Source organism: Stigmatopora argus, chromosome 8 (genome assembly GCF_051989625.1).
Source record: "Stigmatopora argus isolate UIUO_Sarg chromosome 8, RoL_Sarg_1.0, whole genome shotgun sequence".
In the NCBI taxonomy this organism is placed as follows: Eukaryota; Metazoa; Chordata; class Actinopteri; order Syngnathiformes; family Syngnathidae; genus Stigmatopora; species Stigmatopora argus.
The window spans coordinates 11,268,321-11,288,462 of NC_135394.1; the positions used below are offsets into that span (position 1 = coordinate 11,268,321).

General features: G+C 40.2%; 4 protein-coding genes and 1 long non-coding RNA gene across 8 annotated transcripts in view; 3 read left to right on the forward strand and 2 right to left on the reverse strand.

Annotated features, from left to right (window-relative positions):
* The window catches only part of LOC144079026 (uncharacterized), a 34,263-nt gene extending 28,074 nt beyond the window's left edge, over positions 1-6,189 (reverse strand). Inside the window, exons 1-2 of one of the 2 annotated variants that reach the window (XR_013301385.1) lie at positions 5,508-6,189; positions 3,821-3,942 (exon numbers count right to left, since the gene is read on the reverse strand). This is a non-coding gene — a long non-coding RNA (uncharacterized LOC144079026). Of the gene's footprint in view, positions 1-2,230; positions 3,943-5,507 lie in introns of those variants that run through there. The other variant, XR_013301384.1, reaches the window with a different exon arrangement.
* LOC144079024 (serine protease 57-like) lies at positions 3,700-5,475 on the forward strand. The gene is made up of 4 exons (XM_077607553.1): positions 3,700-3,957; positions 4,084-4,213; positions 4,309-4,563; positions 4,818-5,475. Exons 1-4 carry the CDS (start codon positions 3,779-3,781, stop codon positions 5,007-5,009), a joined length of 756 nt encoding a protein of 251 aa, XP_077463679.1. The 5' UTR covers positions 3,700-3,778; the 3' UTR covers positions 5,010-5,475.
* Positions 5,611-8,055, forward strand: LOC144079025 (spindlin-1-like). Of its 2 annotated transcripts, none has more exons than XM_077607556.1 (5): positions 5,611-5,929; positions 6,375-6,420; positions 6,809-7,056; positions 7,178-7,411; positions 7,511-8,055. In XM_077607556.1, the coding sequence occupies exons 2-5, from the start codon at positions 6,401-6,403 to the stop codon at positions 7,714-7,716; spliced, it is 708 nt and encodes a 235-aa protein (XP_077463682.1). In that variant the 5' UTR covers positions 5,611-5,929; positions 6,375-6,400; the 3' UTR covers positions 7,717-8,055. The 2 variants fall into 2 exon arrangements, with proteins under 2 accessions (XP_077463682.1, XP_077463681.1); XM_077607555.1 differs by having other exon boundaries at positions 5,612-5,870.
* A 1,183-nt stretch (positions 8,056-9,238) lies between these two features.
* On the reverse strand, positions 9,239-10,961 carry micos13 (mitochondrial contact site and cristae organizing system subunit 13). The gene is made up of 4 exons (XM_077607341.1): positions 10,772-10,961; positions 10,236-10,392; positions 9,957-10,014; positions 9,239-9,691 (listed from the first exon to the last, which is right to left on the reverse strand). The coding sequence occupies exons 1-4, from the start codon at positions 10,798-10,800 to the stop codon at positions 9,594-9,596; spliced, it is 342 nt and encodes a 113-aa protein (XP_077463467.1). The 5' UTR covers positions 10,801-10,961; the 3' UTR covers positions 9,239-9,593.
* A 767-nt stretch (positions 10,962-11,728) lies between these two features.
* Positions 11,729-18,705, forward strand: hsd11b1la (hydroxysteroid (11-beta) dehydrogenase 1-like a). Of its 2 annotated transcripts, XR_013301521.1 has the most exons (7): positions 11,729-11,917; positions 15,715-15,845; positions 15,920-16,123; positions 16,538-16,631; positions 16,713-16,878; positions 17,565-17,843; positions 18,067-18,705. XR_013301521.1 is itself a non-coding variant. In XM_077608183.1 (6 exons), the coding sequence occupies exons 1-6, from the start codon at positions 11,833-11,835 to the stop codon at positions 17,746-17,748; spliced, it is 864 nt and encodes a 287-aa protein (XP_077464309.1). In that variant the 5' UTR covers positions 11,729-11,832; the 3' UTR covers positions 17,749-17,899. The 2 variants fall into 2 exon arrangements, 1 of the variants encoding a protein (XP_077464309.1); XM_077608183.1 differs by lacking the exon at positions 18,067-18,705 and having other exon boundaries at positions 17,565-17,899.
* Positions 18,706-20,142: the final 1,437 nt, after the last annotated feature.

Sequence of the window (20,142 nt, forward strand, 5' to 3'; positions counted from 1 at the left end):
GCACTGAACACTAAAACAGAGTGGTTTCAGACTGGCCTACTCATCAGTGTCAGAGTGTCCTCTATAAATGCCAAAAAAGAGGCTGTCATTATCATTAATGCCTTGAAAAGAGAAAGCTCCTGATCAAAAGAGCATACCAATGATGGGCGTTCAAAATCAACATGAAAGCTCCCAAAAAGATGGAAAGGACATTGGTAAGATGATGTGATGTGAAAAACATGAGTGTCTAGGCTCTGCTCAATCGGACTGACCCAGGAGCGAGTGTCGAGGGAGCTCAGTGGAAACATCTGCAGAGTGCGGCACATTTATTCTCATTTTTTTAAAAAAACATGCCGTTCCAAAGCTTGGAAACGAGTTACAAAGCCAGAACAGAAGATGAAGCCACAAGTCACGCTGCCTCAAGTGACAACAACTCGTAGCCTCTGCGACCTTTGAAACCATGTGTGGTCATTTTCTCTCTCAGTGATTGAAAAGAACTGTGGTGGGTGGGAAAAAAGGGGGGAGGACACAACCCCTCAAAACAGCGCTCATAATACCAATCTTATGTATGTGGACGAAAACGGGGGAGGACAACGGGAGGGGGCAGACGTAGCGAGGCGCGATTTTTTTTAAGCGCTTATATTGAATTGCCATTACAGATCCTGAGACTAATTGTGGCTGTTGTGTGTCTCTCGGTGGCCTAGGGGGCTCTGGAGTGGCCCTGTATGCTCTTACCCAGTGGGGTTTTCAGAACGAGTGGCCCTGAAAGAGAAAAGGACCACCGTAGATCAATGGCAAACCTTTCACTCTTTCACGGGCCCTGGCTAATCCTTCTCATTTGTCCGCCATTTGTTGAGGCACATTCACGACTCCCTGAATTTAGGATTAGGCCTTGTTTCGTTACAAAAACAGCTCGACTTATAGTGCTGAATGGGCTAACCAAAGCGGCGGATGGGCCAGGGTTGCCTTACAAATATGCTACATGCGTGTCTGTCCTAGTTGTGCTAAGAGTTGGTAACACTTTTACCCCAACAAGAGTCGGTGGTCACAATCCCTCGCAACTTGATGTGGTATTTGTCACAGAAATTATGGCATACAAACCACCTTCGGTCTTTGAAGTGCCAGTTAGTTGAATGAGCGTTGCAAAAAGAAATGAACAAATACTAATTGGAATCTAATCTGAAACATAGTTTTGGATATATTGTATATGAATAAGCATTACTGTCCTGCTTTAGGTACGCATTAATTGGAGACGAAAAGAAGGAAGGAGGGAAAGCTGGAGGAACGCAAAAGAAAGAGAACAGCAGACAGAGAAAATAGGAACGTAAGAAATAAATCCAAATTGGACGTGTGCCACTGTCCTGGTATGATTTTGATCTGAAAAGATTCAGAGTTAGCCCTAGCAGGCCGACTGTCATTTCACTGAATCAGACTTGAAAGGGCACTTTCATAAAGCCTGAACAAATGGATTTATCACAGCCAAACACCTGCAGAGGAAATTTCAGCAACTGCCGCAATCCTGTCTGAAACCACGTTGGGACGGCGCGCAATCGCCGGGCGGATTAGCCACGGCGTCTGAAGGCCTTAGACGGTGGTAGCAAGTAGCACACTCGCCATACTTTCCCTGAAGCGCTGCCACGGTATGCCGCAGGAATGCGCATGGCGCGAGCCAACGGCACCCCACGGCAGGGCATTCCCGGGATGCCTGGAGCCTCGCCAGAAACCAGCGGGGCGAGGTGAGGACCACTGTGTGAGTCGGAAGGGGATGAGGAGGGAGGGGGGTGGGTCCGTACACAAAATACTATTACAAGATGACCTGTCAAATCAAAATTATTGGCCTGGTTTGAACTACAAGGGAGTCACAGATGTATTCTTAGGGACAGAAAAACATATTTTATTTGCTCAAGAGCATATCACAAAGTCAGAGTTGGCCTTGAAAAGTCAAATTTGATCAATGCCAAATCCGTGTCTGCGTGTCCTCTCTGCAAGCCAGTAAAAGCAAGTCAACTCTGTGTTTTGTTATCTCACAGCACTGCAATTTTAAAATGTCATATATTTTCTGCGTTAAAGCTAATTTAAACTAAAGTTCAAATGCAATGCAACCATCAAAACAGATGCTTTTCACAGTCAAAATGACATATGACAGTGTCTTGCAGCAATATTTGTCTTTAGTGTTTTTGATATTTTTGTAATGGTTTATGAATAAACTCACCAAATAAACTGTTACCTAACGTTTTGCATTCTAAAGCTGTTTGAGCAAGCTTTTATTAAGCACAGAGAGGAAAAAAAGCTAAAATATGCCCCAATATTACTTATTTTGGTCTTTCTAGACAAAACTTCCTGCTTCTTTGGTACAGTAACATCATGCATGTATACATACGAAACAGAAACATGAAAAGTGAATGCACCAAAACAGGTCAATAAGATTTGGACTTTGCTTCAGCAATCCGAGTACCAAAAAGGTGTTTAAATTAATGTCCAATATTAATTAAATCATTAATTTAAAAATAGTGTAAAAAAATGTTCAAGTAAATTGGAAGAGCTAGCCAATTACCTAACAATATATTAGGCGTTTAACACGAGTTCCTTTCAACATAATAGGAAATTAACAATATCAACCTGCGATAATGCCAGCCAGAGCAAGTTGACAATGAGTTTAAATTTATGGACTAATGGCACCCTCCAGCGGCAATTCATAAACATACACACGCACGCATATACGTATAGCACGTACACACCGTACATAGTAATAATTTGTCATAATTGGTCATTATAAAAACTTTACATTTTCCCCAACACAAATAATTTATAAATTCTGAGTCTCAATTACGACAAAAAAAATTCAAACCCACAAATCTGAATTGGGGGAATAAAGTACCGATTATATTTGAAAACAAACGTTTTCCCCTCTCAAAACTCCAATAGACAACTGCAGTAATTTGCGTGCACACAAAAGTGCATGTTGCACGGATGCCCGGTGTGTACAGATGCAGCACCACTAAAACTAAGAGAGACAGACAGTGTTACTAGATTGGCCCGAGAGAAATGCATTGTGCAAATTGATAATATTATATGATAATATAATGCCACCAACTGATTTTTACATTCAACTGTTATTGTGGAGACAACAGGGGGAAAATTGCCAAGTTACCATGTTTCATAATAAGCCGTTTGTTCATGTTCCATCATTAATGTCTTGCAAGAGGAAATATGTTGAAAGGGAAACTTTCCTAAACTTACTCTCAAAACACCGCAGAAGTTGTACAATTATAATGTAATTTACATGTATTTTTTTAGAGTTCAGTTGCAATTTATCATACTAAAAATTAGCTGGGATAATTATGCATATGTTTCTACACCAAATATGAAGACTGAGTGCTAAATGTGTTTTAAAGTTTTGAACTTATCGCCAATTTTTTTTTGTACATCTTTGGAATATACATTTAGCAGAGCAGTAAGCATGTACCTTATTTAGACCAATGTTATTAAATACTCTTTGCTCTTAAGATTTGTAAAACTATTGATTATATACAGGAATGTTACAGGGAATTTGGGGTTTCTCAGATGAATTGGTGCAACTGTGCTATTTTTTTTGTTTCTGTTGTAACTTTGCAAAACCTCTAGCAGCAAATTGCAAATCCTCTGAGGCAACAATAGTCCAAACAAATATCAGGAACAAACTTAGAGCATAGTGTGCATTTGAAAAAAGTACAATGGCCATCACACTACTGCTGTTGTTCATCTTAAATGGTGAGTTTATCTTCTTAGGCAAAGTTTAAATATCTCCTTAAAAATAATTATGGGAGTGTTTTTGGGGTTTCCAGGTGTCGATTGTACTCACATTGTTGGAGGCAGAGACGCTCCACCACACTCGAGGCCGTACATGGCATCGCTGCAGTTGCAAGGCCAGCACATCTGCGGAGGGTCGCTGATCAAGGAAGACTTTGTCCTCACAGCTGCACACTGCATGGTACAAAGGTAAGCGGTCAACAATAGTGGAAAAACATCCCACCAGGTCATTAATTCATGAATGTTTTTCAAATTTTGGTTTTTTTTTTCTCTCGTCAAAAAAATTCAAATCTGTGTTGCTCTGTGCTTTTTCAGCCCACTTACTGTAGTGCTAGGGGTTGACTACCTTGACAAAAACGAGTCTACCAAGCAGGTTTTCACCATCATCAGATACATTCCGCATCCTGACTACGATCGCCATAGAAATGACATCATGCTCCTGAAGGTGAGGATGGAGACACTGCCTCAGTGCCACAAAAAGCTCAGGACTAGAAACACTGTTAGCGAGGCCATACCCATTTCCAATTTGTCATATCTCAGCTCAATGGCAGTGCCACACTGACCGACGCGGTGCAGCTGATCGCTCCCAAAAGACGGCGTGTTGGAAGACGAAGCAGCTGCATTACTGCCGGCTGGGGGGACATCGGTGATAACATGACGTTGTCGAATACTCTTCAGGAGGTCAACGTCACCCTGCTAAGTCAGCGCACCTGTCGGCGGCGATGGCCGTCGGCCCCCATCTTCAGGAGCATGGTGTGCGGAACCGGTTCTCGTGCCTTTCAAGGTTTCTGCTCGGTAAGATCTCGGCTTCAAAGATTCAAAGATCCACTACGATGACAAGAGATCGCGGATTCTATTTTAATCCAATCATTGACAGTAGTCGAGGCCAAAGCATTTTTTACTGGGAGTTTATATGGATTGGGCACTTACAGCCATTATAATGGGAGTGAATGAGTTGATAATAGATTATTCATGTGGAAACGTTGCACCATCATTTCAAGATCGCATGTTTTGAAAGAACTCTACTTCTGTTCGTGTATCATATTCAGGGTGATTCTGGTGGTCCGTTGATCTGCGGCAATGAGACGGCAGGCGTGGCGTCGTTTTCAGGCCAACGCTGCGGAAACCCTAGGACCCCTGACGTCTATATGCGTGTGTCATCCTTCATTGACTGGATTTCTAGTGTTTTGAACAGCAATTCCATACATGAACGCCAAGATGTGCAAAATAATTACATCTAGTTGCACACCTAATGTGTTAGTGAGAAGGCTATCTTGGCATGATAATCAATTATGTTTACGTGCCACTTAATTCTTTGAGTAGTATTCATTAAACATGCTTTTGAAAGTCTGTTTCATAGTTTATTTTAAGCAACATAACATTGAACATCAGTTTATTTTAATTTATTTTCTGCTTTATAATACAACAAGCAACCACTGGTCTTTTCGATTTTTATGTATTTTGGGGATTAATATTGCACATATGTATTGAATACCTATTGGTTAAATGTTGCAAGGGAACTTGTTCAACATGGACACACAAAGACCTATGATGTGTTTTGTTTCACATAAAACATAAGTATAAGTACATAAATCTTCATATTATATTATTGATAGTTATTATATTGGAATATGGTATCCATTACAATGACCCGACATGTAACATTTCCATTGCACCCATTTTTTTCCATGCGCAAATGTAAAATAAATACATATGTACTAAAATACTACTATACATACCTTTCCTGCTGTGAGAGCCAACTTCACTCCCTAGCCTACATTTCCCAGCATGGACTGCGTGTACACCCACGTCTTCTCCGGCTGTTCATGACCGTACGGCATGCTGGGAAACAGAGTTCCATTTTTCACGCAGCTTTCGCGAGATTTCCCCGAGCTTGGTTCCGTATGGAGAGTCATTTTCTTGGTAGAGGACCGAACCGATATGAAATTTGGACGCAGGTGAAGGCGGCCATAAATCTCGCCGGCGTCCAGCCATTCTGTGGAACTTCGGAGGAGCGGATGTAGCTTCTTGCCGCCCCCTTCCCTTGCCTCCCCCCGGAACGTCTGCATTGAGGTGACGCTCGGACAAGCGAGGGGAAACTGGTACGGTGGCATGACAGATTCAAACTATGACCTTATATGTTGGACGTAGGCCAGCACAGGTGTGTTGGTCCCTTCGATAGCCTTCGTCTCGTCACAATTAACACGTATTTTTCGCCTTTTTATGCTAGATCGTGTCATTTTGCCAACACAAGCTGTCGTTCGACACGGCTGGCGATCCGAACAGGGACGCGTTACTTCCAAACTATTACTTAGCGGTTGTGAGCTAACTCCCAATTAGCCGTGTCAGACAGTGTCACCCGCAGCCCACACGCCCACATACAGACAGACATATAACCCCTTCCATTGCTGGCGACGCAGTTTAGGCAACGTAAATACACCGGAAGTAGCTCTGGGGGCCGCGATGCCATTGGCTGAGGTGCAATGTCAATCTCCGCGCACGGCAATGACGTCAGTCGTTGGCGCAATTTGGCACAAGTTGTTTTGGAAAATGTTTCACATACTTTGTTACTTACTGACTGGAAATACTGACTCTTTTGCTTTTAGACTGTAACCTTCGATCTTGTGGAGGCATGTCGAAGAAAAGAGGCAGGTATGTTCATGATAAGTATTTTACATTACAATGGTGCAAGGTAAAGGCCTCCAAATTTCTCCTAATTGTGATAACCAAGCAATGCTTAGTCAATGAGAAATGACTATTCTGCTTTAAAAAAAAGGTTAACTAAATGCACAGTTGAATGTGTATCTACCCTACACCAGATAAGGGTTAGCAGTGCACCTTGATGGCAAGGGAGTCCAAATTTGGCATGTGGGCCAAATTTAAACTCTCCCAAAACTCATCAAAATGAAGAATAACTATAAAGGGAAGTGTATATCATGCTTGCATGACTGCACGTGTTTTCATGCAATTTGACAAGAGCATGTTGGACAAAAATATTGGCAATCTTCAAACAAACATATAACACACTGAGACTTGGCAGGAAACGAAGCATCGGAGAGCTGAGTGACGCCAGTAGCCCAGACCCAAACTGCATACTGGGTGTGCGAATTCAACACAACTGGCGCGAGAAGGGCAACCAGAGCAAATGGAAAGGAACTGTGCTAGACAGACTCAGCGTCAACCCATCGCTCTTCATGGTTAAGTACGATGGCTTCGATTGCGTCTACGGCATCGAGCTGTTCAAGGACGACCGAGTGTCCAACCTACAAGTCCTCTCGGAAAGTGTCGGTATGTCAATAAAAATGTGTTTGTTCCTATTCACGAACATTCCTGTCAATTCACCGATTTTATGTGTATTGTATTAGTAGTCCCTCAAGTTAATTGGGAGATTTCTCATCTTTGTGTGCAGTAAACAACCGGATCAAGATCCCCTCAGGGGCCGAGGAGTTGGTGGGCAAAGCTGTAGAGCATCTCTTTGAAAAGGAGGATGGCGAGAAGAATGAGTGGCGAGGGATGGTGCTCTCCAGAGCCCCGATTATGACCAACTGGTATTATATCACTTATGAAAAGGACCCGGTTCTCTACATGTACCAACTGTGGGACGATTACGCCGACGGAGACCTTAGGATTCTGCCTGAAGCGGGTATGTAACAGTTTAGATGTTCCAGGCTCTACACTGCTAAATGTGTCAAGGCTAGTTAATATACATACATACCTTCATTGAAACTTCCATTTTGTTCAGAAAACAAACACCTGCTGCCCGCCGACAGGAAACCTGGTGAAGAGACTGAGAGCCTGGTGGGCAAACAAGTGGAGTATGTGACTGATAAAGGCATCAAGAGGACCGGTCTGGTCATCTACCAGGTCCCTGCCAAGCCTTCGGTTTACTACATCAAATATGATGATGACTTTCACATCCACGTCTATGACCTGGTCAAAACCACCTAGAGGACGACAACACAGTCCCTTCTATCTCTCTCCCTCGCTCATCCTTCTGAATTCTTATTTGAAGAATAGGCGCATTTTAAATCATTTTAGATTTTTTTCCTTTGTTTGCACAGCACCAACCGTAGCGTTTGCTCTACTACAGCATTTCCATGTCAAAAACACCCTATTTCTATTTGCTGACAAAACAAAGTTTGGTGACACTACCCGTTGGCATTAAGGGGACTAACAGGGAGTCAAGTCAATTACTGGTTGGGATGAGTGGACGATTGCACAAGTGCTTTACATGAAATTTAGTGATTCGCCTATATTGGCTTTTTAATAAAGTATGTCATTAACGCAGGGCATAATTATGTTCTTTTAACCACAGTGCAAAGGATGGCATTTGCTTGCTACCCACTGACACTTCTCGGGGGGGTTAAGTGCCTTCAGGCTCTTTATTTTCGCTAAACTGTACATATTTTAGAGCAGAGATTGGGGAACAATAGAAGAAATACATACAAACAGAGAGGATTGCTTAAAACGCAAATACTTACAATAAATTTGCCCTAATGGCCCCACTGAATAAAATGTTCCTCTGCTGTCTTGGATTTCACCATGTAAGCAGGCTTCTATTTGTCTTTCGATTGTGTCTTTTCACTAAGAAATTTCCAAACAAGCTTGCAGTCAAGTGTGTCCCGGTGTTTGTTGGCAGTGGAAAAAAATGCATTATGAAGGGGGAAAAACATCTTTACAAAATCAGCCAGTGGTTGTATCATCTCTGTTGATATTGTCGGGAGCACTTTATTGTACGTTTACATGCCTAGAATAGTCCCACCCCAAACCATCCAATAATATGCTTCATTTAAAGGAATGATGGTAAGAGTGAGACAAAAATATTGCAGCACTTTCAGTATTTAATGCTTACAAGTTGTGTACAATTGATGTGAATATTTCATCCGAATAAACAGATAGCTCACATCAAATCTTGATTGCATTTGTGATTTTTAAATGTACCCCAAAAGTTCTTAAGTTTTGAGACTTTTTAACCATTCATTTGAATCAAAGTGTCTCAAAACTTTCGACCAAGGGTGTTCAAAACCTTGAGTTGGGAAATAGATAATCTGCTACATTAACAAAATTTAAAGGTGCAAAAATGTATAGTATTTAGCTTTTTATACTGCACTGCATATGTATTGGATCTTGCGAGGTGTTGTTGTAAATAAGTATATCCCACATTTTTTAAATATAATAGAAAACATTTACTCCTCAAAACTGCACACGACTTTAAGAGTTACGTAAAGTTATGTCAACTTACCTGGTTAACTTATAATTATAAAAGCTCCCTATGGTAGCAATAAATGTTAACTTGTAGAGTTTTGAGGAAATGAATGCACTCAATGTTGGGATACAGCTGTAGCATCATGAGGAGTGCTGTGTAGATGCAATATGATCCAATGATATTGACTTGTAAAACAATTTTTGGAACGTGAGATGATACCAAGGACATATCACGGTGAAAATATAATAAGTGGTAGAATGCACACAAACTTAGAAGTTGTTTATTTAAAAACTTTATAAGATATCATTATGTATAATACCACAACCAACTTCCCTTGAGGTGAACAACTTAGTGGACATCTATTGAACACAGGCAAAGAACTATTTTCCAACCTAGTGCACAATATGACAATATACATAGAACTTCAAATTTGAGCATTCTTTAGCTTTTTATAACAGCTTGTCTCCCATTGTTATTTGTATGGTGGACCAAATAACTTTATCTTCCACATGTTCCCCACCCCTGCTCAATGGTGAAAACTTGAGGACATGTCAGTCAAGTGCAAAGTGATAAAGAATTTTATTAACAATAACCTGTTTGTCCCCAGAGAGGTTGGTGTTCACTTGGTGAGGTCTTTTATATATTGCAAGCTCCGGGTGGAATATTCACTTGCTTTTCTTGGGGCCTCCGACAAAGCTGAAATGGTAGACCGGACCCCTGCAAAAGAGTCAAACGTAGTATCAACAAAAAACTACCAAAATAAAGCCTTAAAAGTCAAAATAAAATGTGTGGTATGACATTAATAGATCTAGATGACTATAATCTTTTTCTCATTATTTTATGAAACAGGAATAGAAAATACGTTGTTGGGCTGCTCATTGAGCTTCAGTCTTGCACGATGATGTTAGAAGACCACATATTATTCAACTTTTGAGGCAATGTACCACGTTGTGCTATTTCAAGCTCTGGTTTTGTTGCTCACCAGAATTCCAGGCCATTACTGGAGAGAATTCAACCTTGGGTAATGTTGGAAGCTTGGCCTGAGGAGACAGTCGCATCGTGAGATTAACATTTCTTTTTCCTATTTTTAATGGAAGCAAAGGCATTAACTTTATGAAATGGCATTGATCAATTAAAAATAAAAATAGAAACACAATTTAACTTGTTAGTGTAGGTTATTAAATTGAGTTGTTTTGATCATCTGATAATTATAAGAGTACTTAATCCATCTCTCGTTGTTAGGTTATTACTCGTACTGTACCTGCAGTCCAAAGTACTTCATCCACTCTTCCAAAGCGGGCGGTATGGCAGCTCTGGCCCGCCCCAGAGCCTCAAATCCCTGCTCGCTGGTGCACAGTAACCCGGAGTCATAAGCCACGTAAAGAGCTCCTCCTGCAATCGTCACTTTTGTGGCTAGTCTGGAAAATGAATGGGGAAAAATGACGTAGCCAAACCTTTTTATCGAACTTGTCAAATAAATTCACTCACGTAATCTAATACTGCTCTATTTAGATGTAGTGTCGTGCAATGTAATGTTCTACTGCCTTTAGCTTATCAATGCAAGCTGTCGAACATTAAATCATTAATAATATACGTTGGTTGCGTTAGGAAACAAAATAGAAACCATAAGATGAATAATATTCATAAAAATGTTGTTAATGGTATCGTTTTAAGAATTTGACTAGCTGGGAAGGAGTTCAAGATAGCCTTGTTTGCTAAAACAGGTTAGCCGGTTGCAATCTTAGTTCTCAGTATAGCATGCCTCTAAAGTGCTACGAAAAGAAGTGAAACACTTACTTGATGACAGGGAAAATCTTTGCTGCCATGGTCCACAAAAGAGCGTTTTCTTTTTTAAATCAACGCAGATTTTTGAGTTTGAGGAGCGCTCTAAAAGCAGACTATATGTAGAGTGAAGGACACTCAGTTTGTCAATTCCGTGTTGTCAATAAAGTTTGTTCTACGTTAAGGTTGACGGTAAGTGTCGTAAACCTTCAATACGTCATCCTTTAAATAAACATTTTTAGGGTCGATAGTCGGATATACTTTACATTGCCATTTGTCAATTAAATTATATATTTCCTCTATTTGTAATAATATATAATAAAATCAACCGCAATGTTTTCAAGTGATTTAAAATAAAATCGCCTGTCCTGCGACTGGGTGGCCACCGATTCAGGCTCTCCCCTGCCTGGTGCCCATAGTTAGCTGGGATAGGATCCAGCACCCCCCGCGATCCTCGTGAGGATAAGCAGTTCAGAAAATGAATGAATGATTCAAAACAGGCGTTACCTAACATGTGCATCAGCCAAACAGGTTGCAGCAGCGCTCGTCCTGCAGCCAATCGTATTGCGGGAGGCGCTCGGGTGGTATTTTGACGTCACGTTGGGTCGCACTAAGTCAGCGCGTCTTGTCTCAGAGCACAAGAGTTAAACTCAAATGCCCTTAATCGCCACACTGTAAATGTAAAAACACGTACAACAATTTTAAATTTTAAATTCCATCATTTTCCTCTACCACAGTAGCCTAAACTCAAGGTTTAACGTGAAAACAACAACAAACAACTAGGACAAATGCTGGCATGCAAATTAACTACTACAAACCCAACCGTGTGAACAAGGAAACACGCTGCTTTTAAAATATTTCTTCCTCAAGTAAACGAACGTATTTAAAGAATGCAAAAACCCCACAAATGCATGTTGAATTAACTTTCACAACACACCCTCTTTTGCGCATGCCAAGAGGGGAGGGCTCAGATAAAACTCAACTGTGGATTTACTGGTCACTTCTTATGCAAGTGCATTGGGGGAGCTGCGTATCATTACTTAGCGACTTAATCTAAATTACAATTAGTTTACAACATGAAAACGTTGACCAAAGTCCTGATCGCAAGTGTTGCGGTGGCTTTGCTCGCTGTCAAGTGGAGCGCGCCCACGTTTAATGCGGGTAAGATGAGCCTCTTTCGCACTCATTTTAAACTATTTTATTATACTAGAATAAAACGTGACGGCCTTTACAAAGATTGCGATCGTTAAGGGCATGCTCATTGACTAAAATTTCAAGACGTTACATCTTTTGATTATCTACGAAACATTTTTTGGTGATTTATTTTGGAAAGGAACAAAAGAAAGCTGCATTTACAACTACGTGTGGTTCAATTGTTAATGGTACAGTCCATTGCAAGAAATAATATACTATTGCAATAGAAGGGATCTCGTAAACAGTGTTGCAATGCACTCCTTTTTTTTTACCTAAAAAATGAATGTGTTTTTACTGTTAAAATGATGTGGCATGTTTGGGAACCACGATTATTTGGCCAAATACTTTTTAAATCGTTGCCTCTCTTTGTAAAGCCATACCTGGAAAAGTCATTGCTTTAGAAAGTCTAAAAAATATATTATTGGAAGTTTTTTATTTTTTTGGTAAAGAGGGGTGGATGTGCCTATGTTCAAAATTAACCACACTATATTGGTTAATTCATTCATTTATTTAATGTTCCGCTTATCCTTGCAAGGGTCGTGGGGGTGCCGGAGCCTATCTCAGCTAATAATGTGCCCATTGTGGGGTAAACCCTGAAATGGTTGGCCGGGGCGCAGTTAGACGAACAACCATTAGCTCTCACACTCATCCCTATGAATGATTTAATGATGATTTATTATTCAATTCCAGCTCCAGATAAACAGTCCAAAAGCATCATGCATGCTGTGCCATACGAGCATGATTCAATCTTTTGTTTACTTTTGGCGATGGGCAGTGTTGTGTTTGCACCAAACATGTCCTTTGGAATTATAGCATGCACATAAAGTTTATACTGTAACATCACTAGAAAAATATCAGGAAAAAGCCAAATAGAACATTTTGAATATGTGCTTAGTAACAACCCCAACCAGAATACACGTGTGCAGACTTGTGCAATCACGCCATGTGTGTTTACTTTAAAATGGCCTACCTGACTTTTTTTGTGTACCTGTATATAGTCACATTGTTTGGTTTATATGTCAAATGAACAGTACAAAACGTTTTAAAACTATTTATATGTTGGTGTGGTAACGCACAAAAATATGACATTTGAAAATAGATGCGTTGATTTGAAATCTGGGCGGCCTGGTGGTGCGAGTGGTTAGCGTGTAGGCCTCACAGCTCTGGGGTCCTAGGTTTAAATCCAGGTCATGTCCATCTGTGTGGAGTTTGCATGTTCTCCCCGGACCTGCGTGGGTTTCCTCCGGGTACTCCGGTTTCTTCCCACATTCCAAAAACATGTATAGTAGGCTGATTGGACACTAAATTGCCCCTAGGTATGGTTGTGAGCCTGAATGGTTGTACGTCCATTCGTGCCCTGCGACCGGCTGACCAGCGATTCAGGGTGTCCCCCGCCTCTGGCCCTGAGACAGCTGGGATTGGCTCCAGCACCCCTCGCAACCCTAATGAGGATAAAGCAGTTCATAAAATGAGATGAAATGAGACTTGAAATCTAATGTATTTAGCAATAAACATTTTTCAATAGAAAAAAAACTATTTCTTATTTTGGGGATATTCTATGTACCGTCCTGAGGGGTGTATAATATTTTTTAAATATTTGTCTTTGTAAATATTATTGTATGATTAAATCACATTAATTTGCCAGAGTACATTCATACACGATGATGTTCAATAATGTACTTTAATGCATCTATACTGCCCCTCTCCAGTACCAATTACTGTACATCACCCTCCTTGAAATTCCAGGGAAAAGGAAGCCACATAGTACTACTATAGACTCAAAAGCATGTGTGTTTGAAGAACAGTTGAACACTGTGTCATATTTGCACAATTTGAATATTTTTCCCTACAGGAGAATTTGGATGGAGATGTGCTAAATGACTGTATAATCATATTATTTAACATGCTTGTGACTCTGACCATAGAGCATTTATTTAAAATGTGTTTTTCCGCAACTTAAATAAAACAGAATCAATTCTAACAGAACAAAATAAGATGTATTGCTTGCTCATTACAAAAAAAAACTGATGTAACAAGTCATTGCTTTCTTGTACTCACAGATAAATTATTCTAATTTAAAATGAAAATAAGTGAAAAATGATTTTTTTAAAGCTAATAGGTTCCACTAACTTTAAAAGGTCTCCCATGAATAAGCAAATATGTGATTAAGCAATGTTAGTGCACTTTGTTGTTTGGCATCATCCTCCCTAATGAGTTCAAACACCACATACATTGCAGCACTTTAACCCACAACCATAACATGTAATATTCTTGCACAAGTTGGCATTTTATGCAAGAGCCTGTTCACATGTTAAATTACAAAATAATGTTTCTCTTTCAACTTGACATTTCTTCTCTTGACATCTACGTCAGGAGATCTGCGGTCTAAACCTCTCCACCTAATGCCAGATATTACCTCATGATCATCTAGTTTCATCATTAAGTCTTGGCTATGCATATGCTGCCCTAAAGTGTCTAAATATTTGTGACTAATGACCATTTTTATGACCTTTGCCCAAGACAAATTGTTGTGACATTAGTAGTGCTGCAACACAGACGGGGAGACATTTGCCATACTTCCACTTTCTAAATTACCATAATCAACTGTGGGGAAGCAAGAGTTATATGTATGTAAAAGATCAATAGCATGCTTGCTTTAATGTTTATTTAAAAGTATTGAACTTTTATTTAACTGGTTAAGCCCACTGCGAACACCTTATGTGAAATATTGAGCAACCTCTTAATCAGAAACGTAACTGTTTACAGTTACTGGGAGGTACGATAATAGCCTTCCGTAATGAGCGGCAACCTGCTTTGTAAGTCTTAAAGACAAACGTGTTATCTGATCCCATGCGACAGCTTGTTATAGTAAAATTCAATGACATGTTTATATATTTGTCTCACCCTGCTGTGTAGTAGTTAGCTAGGTCAAGTATTTTTCAAGTCACACCAAATGCTGGCACTAACAGCACTGAAGGATCACATCTGATTACCAGATTACACCGAGGACTGGTCACCACAAATTTCCAGACCATAGTCACACCAGTTGACATTTTTAGAGTCTTAACTTGCATATTTGTTGAGCTTTGGAGTCAAGCCGGAGAAAATCCAATTAGGCATAAGTCTTACATAGTTTCTTCGAATCCTAGGGCAAAAGTACTAATTGCTGAGCCACTACAGTACCACACTGTTGTGACATTTTTAATTTAGATTATTTTCTTTTCTTTCTTTTTTTTTTAAATCAGCCCTACTTATTTCGTCTGAATATGGACATTATTTTTTCTGCAGATTTTAGTCCACAAAGCAAAATCATTGAGCATTTTAGTATGGTACTTTGTACATTTATACATGAGTGTTTAGTGTGTCGGCCTCACAGTTTTGGGGTCAAGGGTTCGATCACAGACCGGTTGCCACTTTGTGGAGTTTGCATGTCCTCCCCGGGCTTGTGTGGGTTTTCTCTGGGTACTCCAGTTTCTTCCCACATCCCAAAAAACATGCAGGGTAGGCTAATTGAACAATCTAAATTGACCCTGGGTATGAGTGAGAGCGTGAATGGTTGTCAGTCTCCTTGTGCCCTGCGATTGGCTTTCCACCGATTCAGGGTTTCTCTCATCTGGTGCCCGTACTCAGCTGGGATAGGCTCCAGAACCCCTGTGACCCTTTTGAGGATAAGCGGTTCGTAATATGAACAACAACAAAAAAAGTTTTGTCCTAAAATGAATCGTACTTTTTGGCAATTAACAGTTTATTGGCTTTCCTTTCAGAATCTCTCAGAGGTGCCAGGGTCTTGCTGACTGGGGCTAGCACCGGTATTGGTGAACAAATGGCCTATCACTACGCCAAGTTTGGTGCCCAGATTGTCATTACAGCAAGGAGGGAACAAGTTTTAAAGAAGGTTGGTGAAAGTTATTTCAGGAAGGTCGACTTCAGTCTGTCAACATTCAACATGTGACCGCCCATGTGCTCTAGGTGGCAGAAAAGTGCATGGGCTTGGGGGCTCAGAAGGCCCTGTACATAGCAGCAGACATGGGCATTAACTCGGACCACGAGAGGGTGGTAGATTTTGCTCTGGACCAGCTCGGAGGACTGGACTACTTAGTTCTCAACCATATTGGACCAAGCCCCTTCAGCAACTGGGATGGAGATGTCGAGCACCTTGAATGGCTGATGAAGGTAATTGTAACAACGATTAATCGGAGGCAATACAGAACATTTCACATCCAAAATGCTATGCTGAACACTCCAAAATTTAGGAGGTTAGGAGAGCGCAATAATATGCCAGACACTTTTCTGTATTAATCCCTCTCATTTCTATTTGGATAACAGTGTTTCAAATCATTTCAAGCATAACATAACAGTTCCTGCTCCACGTTACCAATCCTTAAAGTGAACACAACCCAAGGAAAACTGGCAATATTCTACATTTGGAGGTAGCATCAGAGTAACCAAGTCAAGCCCTTCTATTGCCTTTAACCATTTCTGTGAAAAGCATGTTCTTTGTCAGATATTTTGTCTGGAAAGTATACAAAACTACTAAACTATTGAAATGGTGACATCCTTAAGTATTATACTGTTCTCCTCTTAAAGGTAAACTTCTTGAGTTACACTCATTTGACCTGGAAAGCTCTCCCCTCCCTGGAGAAAAGTAACGGCTCTGTTGTGGTTGTTTCGTCTCTTCTAGGTGGGGTAAAAAGAAATCTGATTTGTAGGTTTAACTGGTGTCATTTTTTTTTAAACAAGGCTATTGTTGATATCCCAACAGGTAAAGTGACCAGTCCCTTCGTTGCACCATACACGTCAACTAAATTTGCCTTGAATGGTTTCTTTGGGGCTCTTTCTCATGAGCTGGCCATGAAGAACAGCAATGTCATGATCTCGATCTGTACTTTGGGCCTCATTGACACTGACTCAGCCATGGAGAAGGTCAAGTAAGTCTACATTGAGGCCATGTTGACCTGGGCAAGTGCTCAAATATTCAACACTACAGTGTAATCAACTATCTTTTACAATTTAGATAATACTTATCTACTGTTTACAGAGCTGTCCTCTAGGGAGTTTGTAGTTGAACTCAGATCTGCAAAAAAATGCTTAATATTAGATAATTTATATATAAGAAGAATCATAATTCATTACAAAACAATCAAACCAAAGTACACACTCTTAGTCAATTTTTATTAGATTCAGATAAGGCAGGAAAAAAATGTTTAAATTCATTGCTGGCTGTAATGATAATGCACACTTAAAATATAATTGTGTTATTTTTTTAAGTCTAATGTAACTTTCCCAGTATTACTGGTAAAATAGATGTAGAACTTTAGTATTGAAAGCAGAGTGCCATGAGATGTTCTTTTGTAAATTTTCCAGGCTAATGGAGCAAAGCCAGCTAATTATATGGCACCGCAGCGGCCTGATTTCTTTGCAGATTTCTATACATTCTGAACAACAGAATCCTTTCACAAATACCTTGTGACTAGCAGAACCGTGTCTTTTAGCCACACCGGCAATATGCGGTGGCAAATATTTTAGATGTCTATTCTGCCCGCTCTAGTTGCTTGAATTCTCACATTATTCTCGCATCCAGCCTGATTAAACGCAATGTTTCTTTGTCTCCAAGGGATGTCAGTAGTGTACCAGCCTACCCTGCCAGTGAAGCAGCGTTAAATATCATTAAAACAGGAGCCACTAAAGAGCGGGAGCTCTTCTACCCATGGTACACCTACATCGTGACCCTTGTTAGAGACTTCTTCCCCGCTACCAGGGACTACATAATTCAAAAGTCCTACAACTACAGCCCTTGACATGTAGGGCAACAACTGCCCTGATTCCCAGGGGTGGTTTAGGAAGTTTTATTTAAGTTGTATTCTCATGCGTTATTGTCTTTGATTTCATGTGTACATCACATACCTGTCAACCTCTGCCGATAACTGCCCTTATAAATGATTATGATTCCCCTTACAAACCCCCCAAAAACCTTACAAACACCGTACGACTCGTACGCTGTTTTTGGATGTACGACGGTGTACGACTCGTACGGTGTTTGTAAGGTTTTTTGGGGGTTTGTAAGGGGAATCATAATCATTTATAAGGGCAGTTATCGGCAGAGGTTGACAGGTATGACATCAATACAAATTCATGATTCTTTTTGAAATACTGGCCTTACTGTTGTTGGCAATGACCTCATATGCATCCTGTTTCAACGTACTTTATACGCAAAATTGATGTTATTGTGTGGAAAATTTAGTGTTTCAAATGATCAATTGACAAAAAGGCAGTTTGTTCACACCTCAAACCAGGAAAAATTATCCTAATCAAATGCCACAGGGTGCAAACATTTTTTGACAACGAGTCTCTGTGCTAATGTGGTGCTAATTTAGTATTTTGCTCCTTGAAAGGCACTGTGAAAAAAGCGCTTCTTGTTACTGACGACAACGATCATGAGTTTAGATGATGAATTGATTCAGTAAAAGAATTGAATTACTGTTATGCCTGCACATATGGGTTCATTTGGTTTATTAATGTGTGAGTTCAATTCAAGATCTACTCCATATGTTATATGCTTTCCGATCGGGTCTGTTGTGAAACAGCACTGTATACAGTAAATAAAACTGACTAAATAGACAAATAAAATAAGGCTAAACTGAAAAGCCACACAGACATTCCTTGGGATGATGTTAAAGAAAGTTGTTGTTTTTTTCCCTAGCAAAAAAATGGCTAAATAAGGCATTGGTACATATTAAAAAAGACTGAGAAAAACCTTTGCGTGTCGACACTTGAGTAGCAAAGTCCTTTCTTTATTTGATGCATGTATTACATGGATCCATCCTTTTTCTAAACATCTTGTTCCCATGGATGAGAAAAGTCATATCAGCCAAGAATCCTCTATTATGGTATTTTCAATAACTCAAAAATCGATAATATTCTCGGAAGAAAATTGCAGCCTGTGTCCGAGTTTTTCATTGCATTTTTAACTTCCTATCACAAGTACTACTGAAGTCACTGCTACTGAGTTGTTTGTCCCAATTTGCCCTGCAATTGTCTGGCAACCAATTTAGAGTGACCCCTGTGTATGAACTGGGCCCCCCTTTTAAAAAAAGCTGAGAAAATCAGAGCCTTCCAAGTCTGTCTTAAAAGACCACATGAGGGCGGTGGTGGCAAGGTAGTGAAAGATTTCTCGAGTTGCAGACCTACATTTATGGACTGCAAAAGCATTGTCATCGCCCCCCAAAACAATGTATTTAATGTTAATACAATAAATACATCTAAGAGAAGAAAACCCACTCAAATTATGAATCTTTCCTATCATTCCAAAGTTGGCCAGGTTAGTGATTATACAGACTTCCAGCAGAGCGAGGCTTTTTCATCGAGTTCCTTTTGTGTCTTTGTTCACCTCATCCAAAAGGCACCACAGGCATCCTGTGAAGCTGTTGGCTCAATCCATCCTGGTGGTCTTTGCTTTACTGTCCTACAGCCTAGAGGTTGTTCACAGCTGACAGAGGGGGGTTTTCTTACTGTATACCCACTGTGAGTTGTCATTGTCAAGATAATGGTGTATCTAGTTAAGATTAGGGGAATGAATCTGATTCTAGAATTCTGTGGAAAAAAATACTGTAGCAATATCCTATTGGATAGAACTGATGGAGTAGAGTTAGCAAATGCTTGTTTCTCTTTGTCCTTATCTTGCCACGTTTTATGATATGAGCGGATTATAGAAATTGCATAATCCCTCTTTAGATGCATAGAAGAACAACACATGTCTTGCTCTTTCAATGTCACCAATATGGAAGGGAGCCTGAATGGAAGGAGAGCAGTCATGGACTCAGAAAACACCTGCAACAGATTAGGGTCCCTAATGCAAGGTAATAAATCCTCTCGCCCTCCTCGAGCATCTCTAGATCTACAGATTGTTGGGGACAGGACATGAAAATATCTTGATATTGGGTTAGACCAGAGGGTACTTACATTTACTCTCTGCTCTAAATAGAGCTTGACTTGCTGCATGAGTTTCTGTCCGACGTAACCGTCAAACATTTATTGTTGGTCCCAGAAGACATGGTGGAAGCTGGCCTTGTTACTGTCAGCGTGGTCAAGTTACTTCCAAAATGTAACATATGATACACTTTATTACAACAATATAGTCATCTATTCCGTCTTCTGTTCAGGGTCGTGGGGAACCGCAATCTATCCCATTGGAC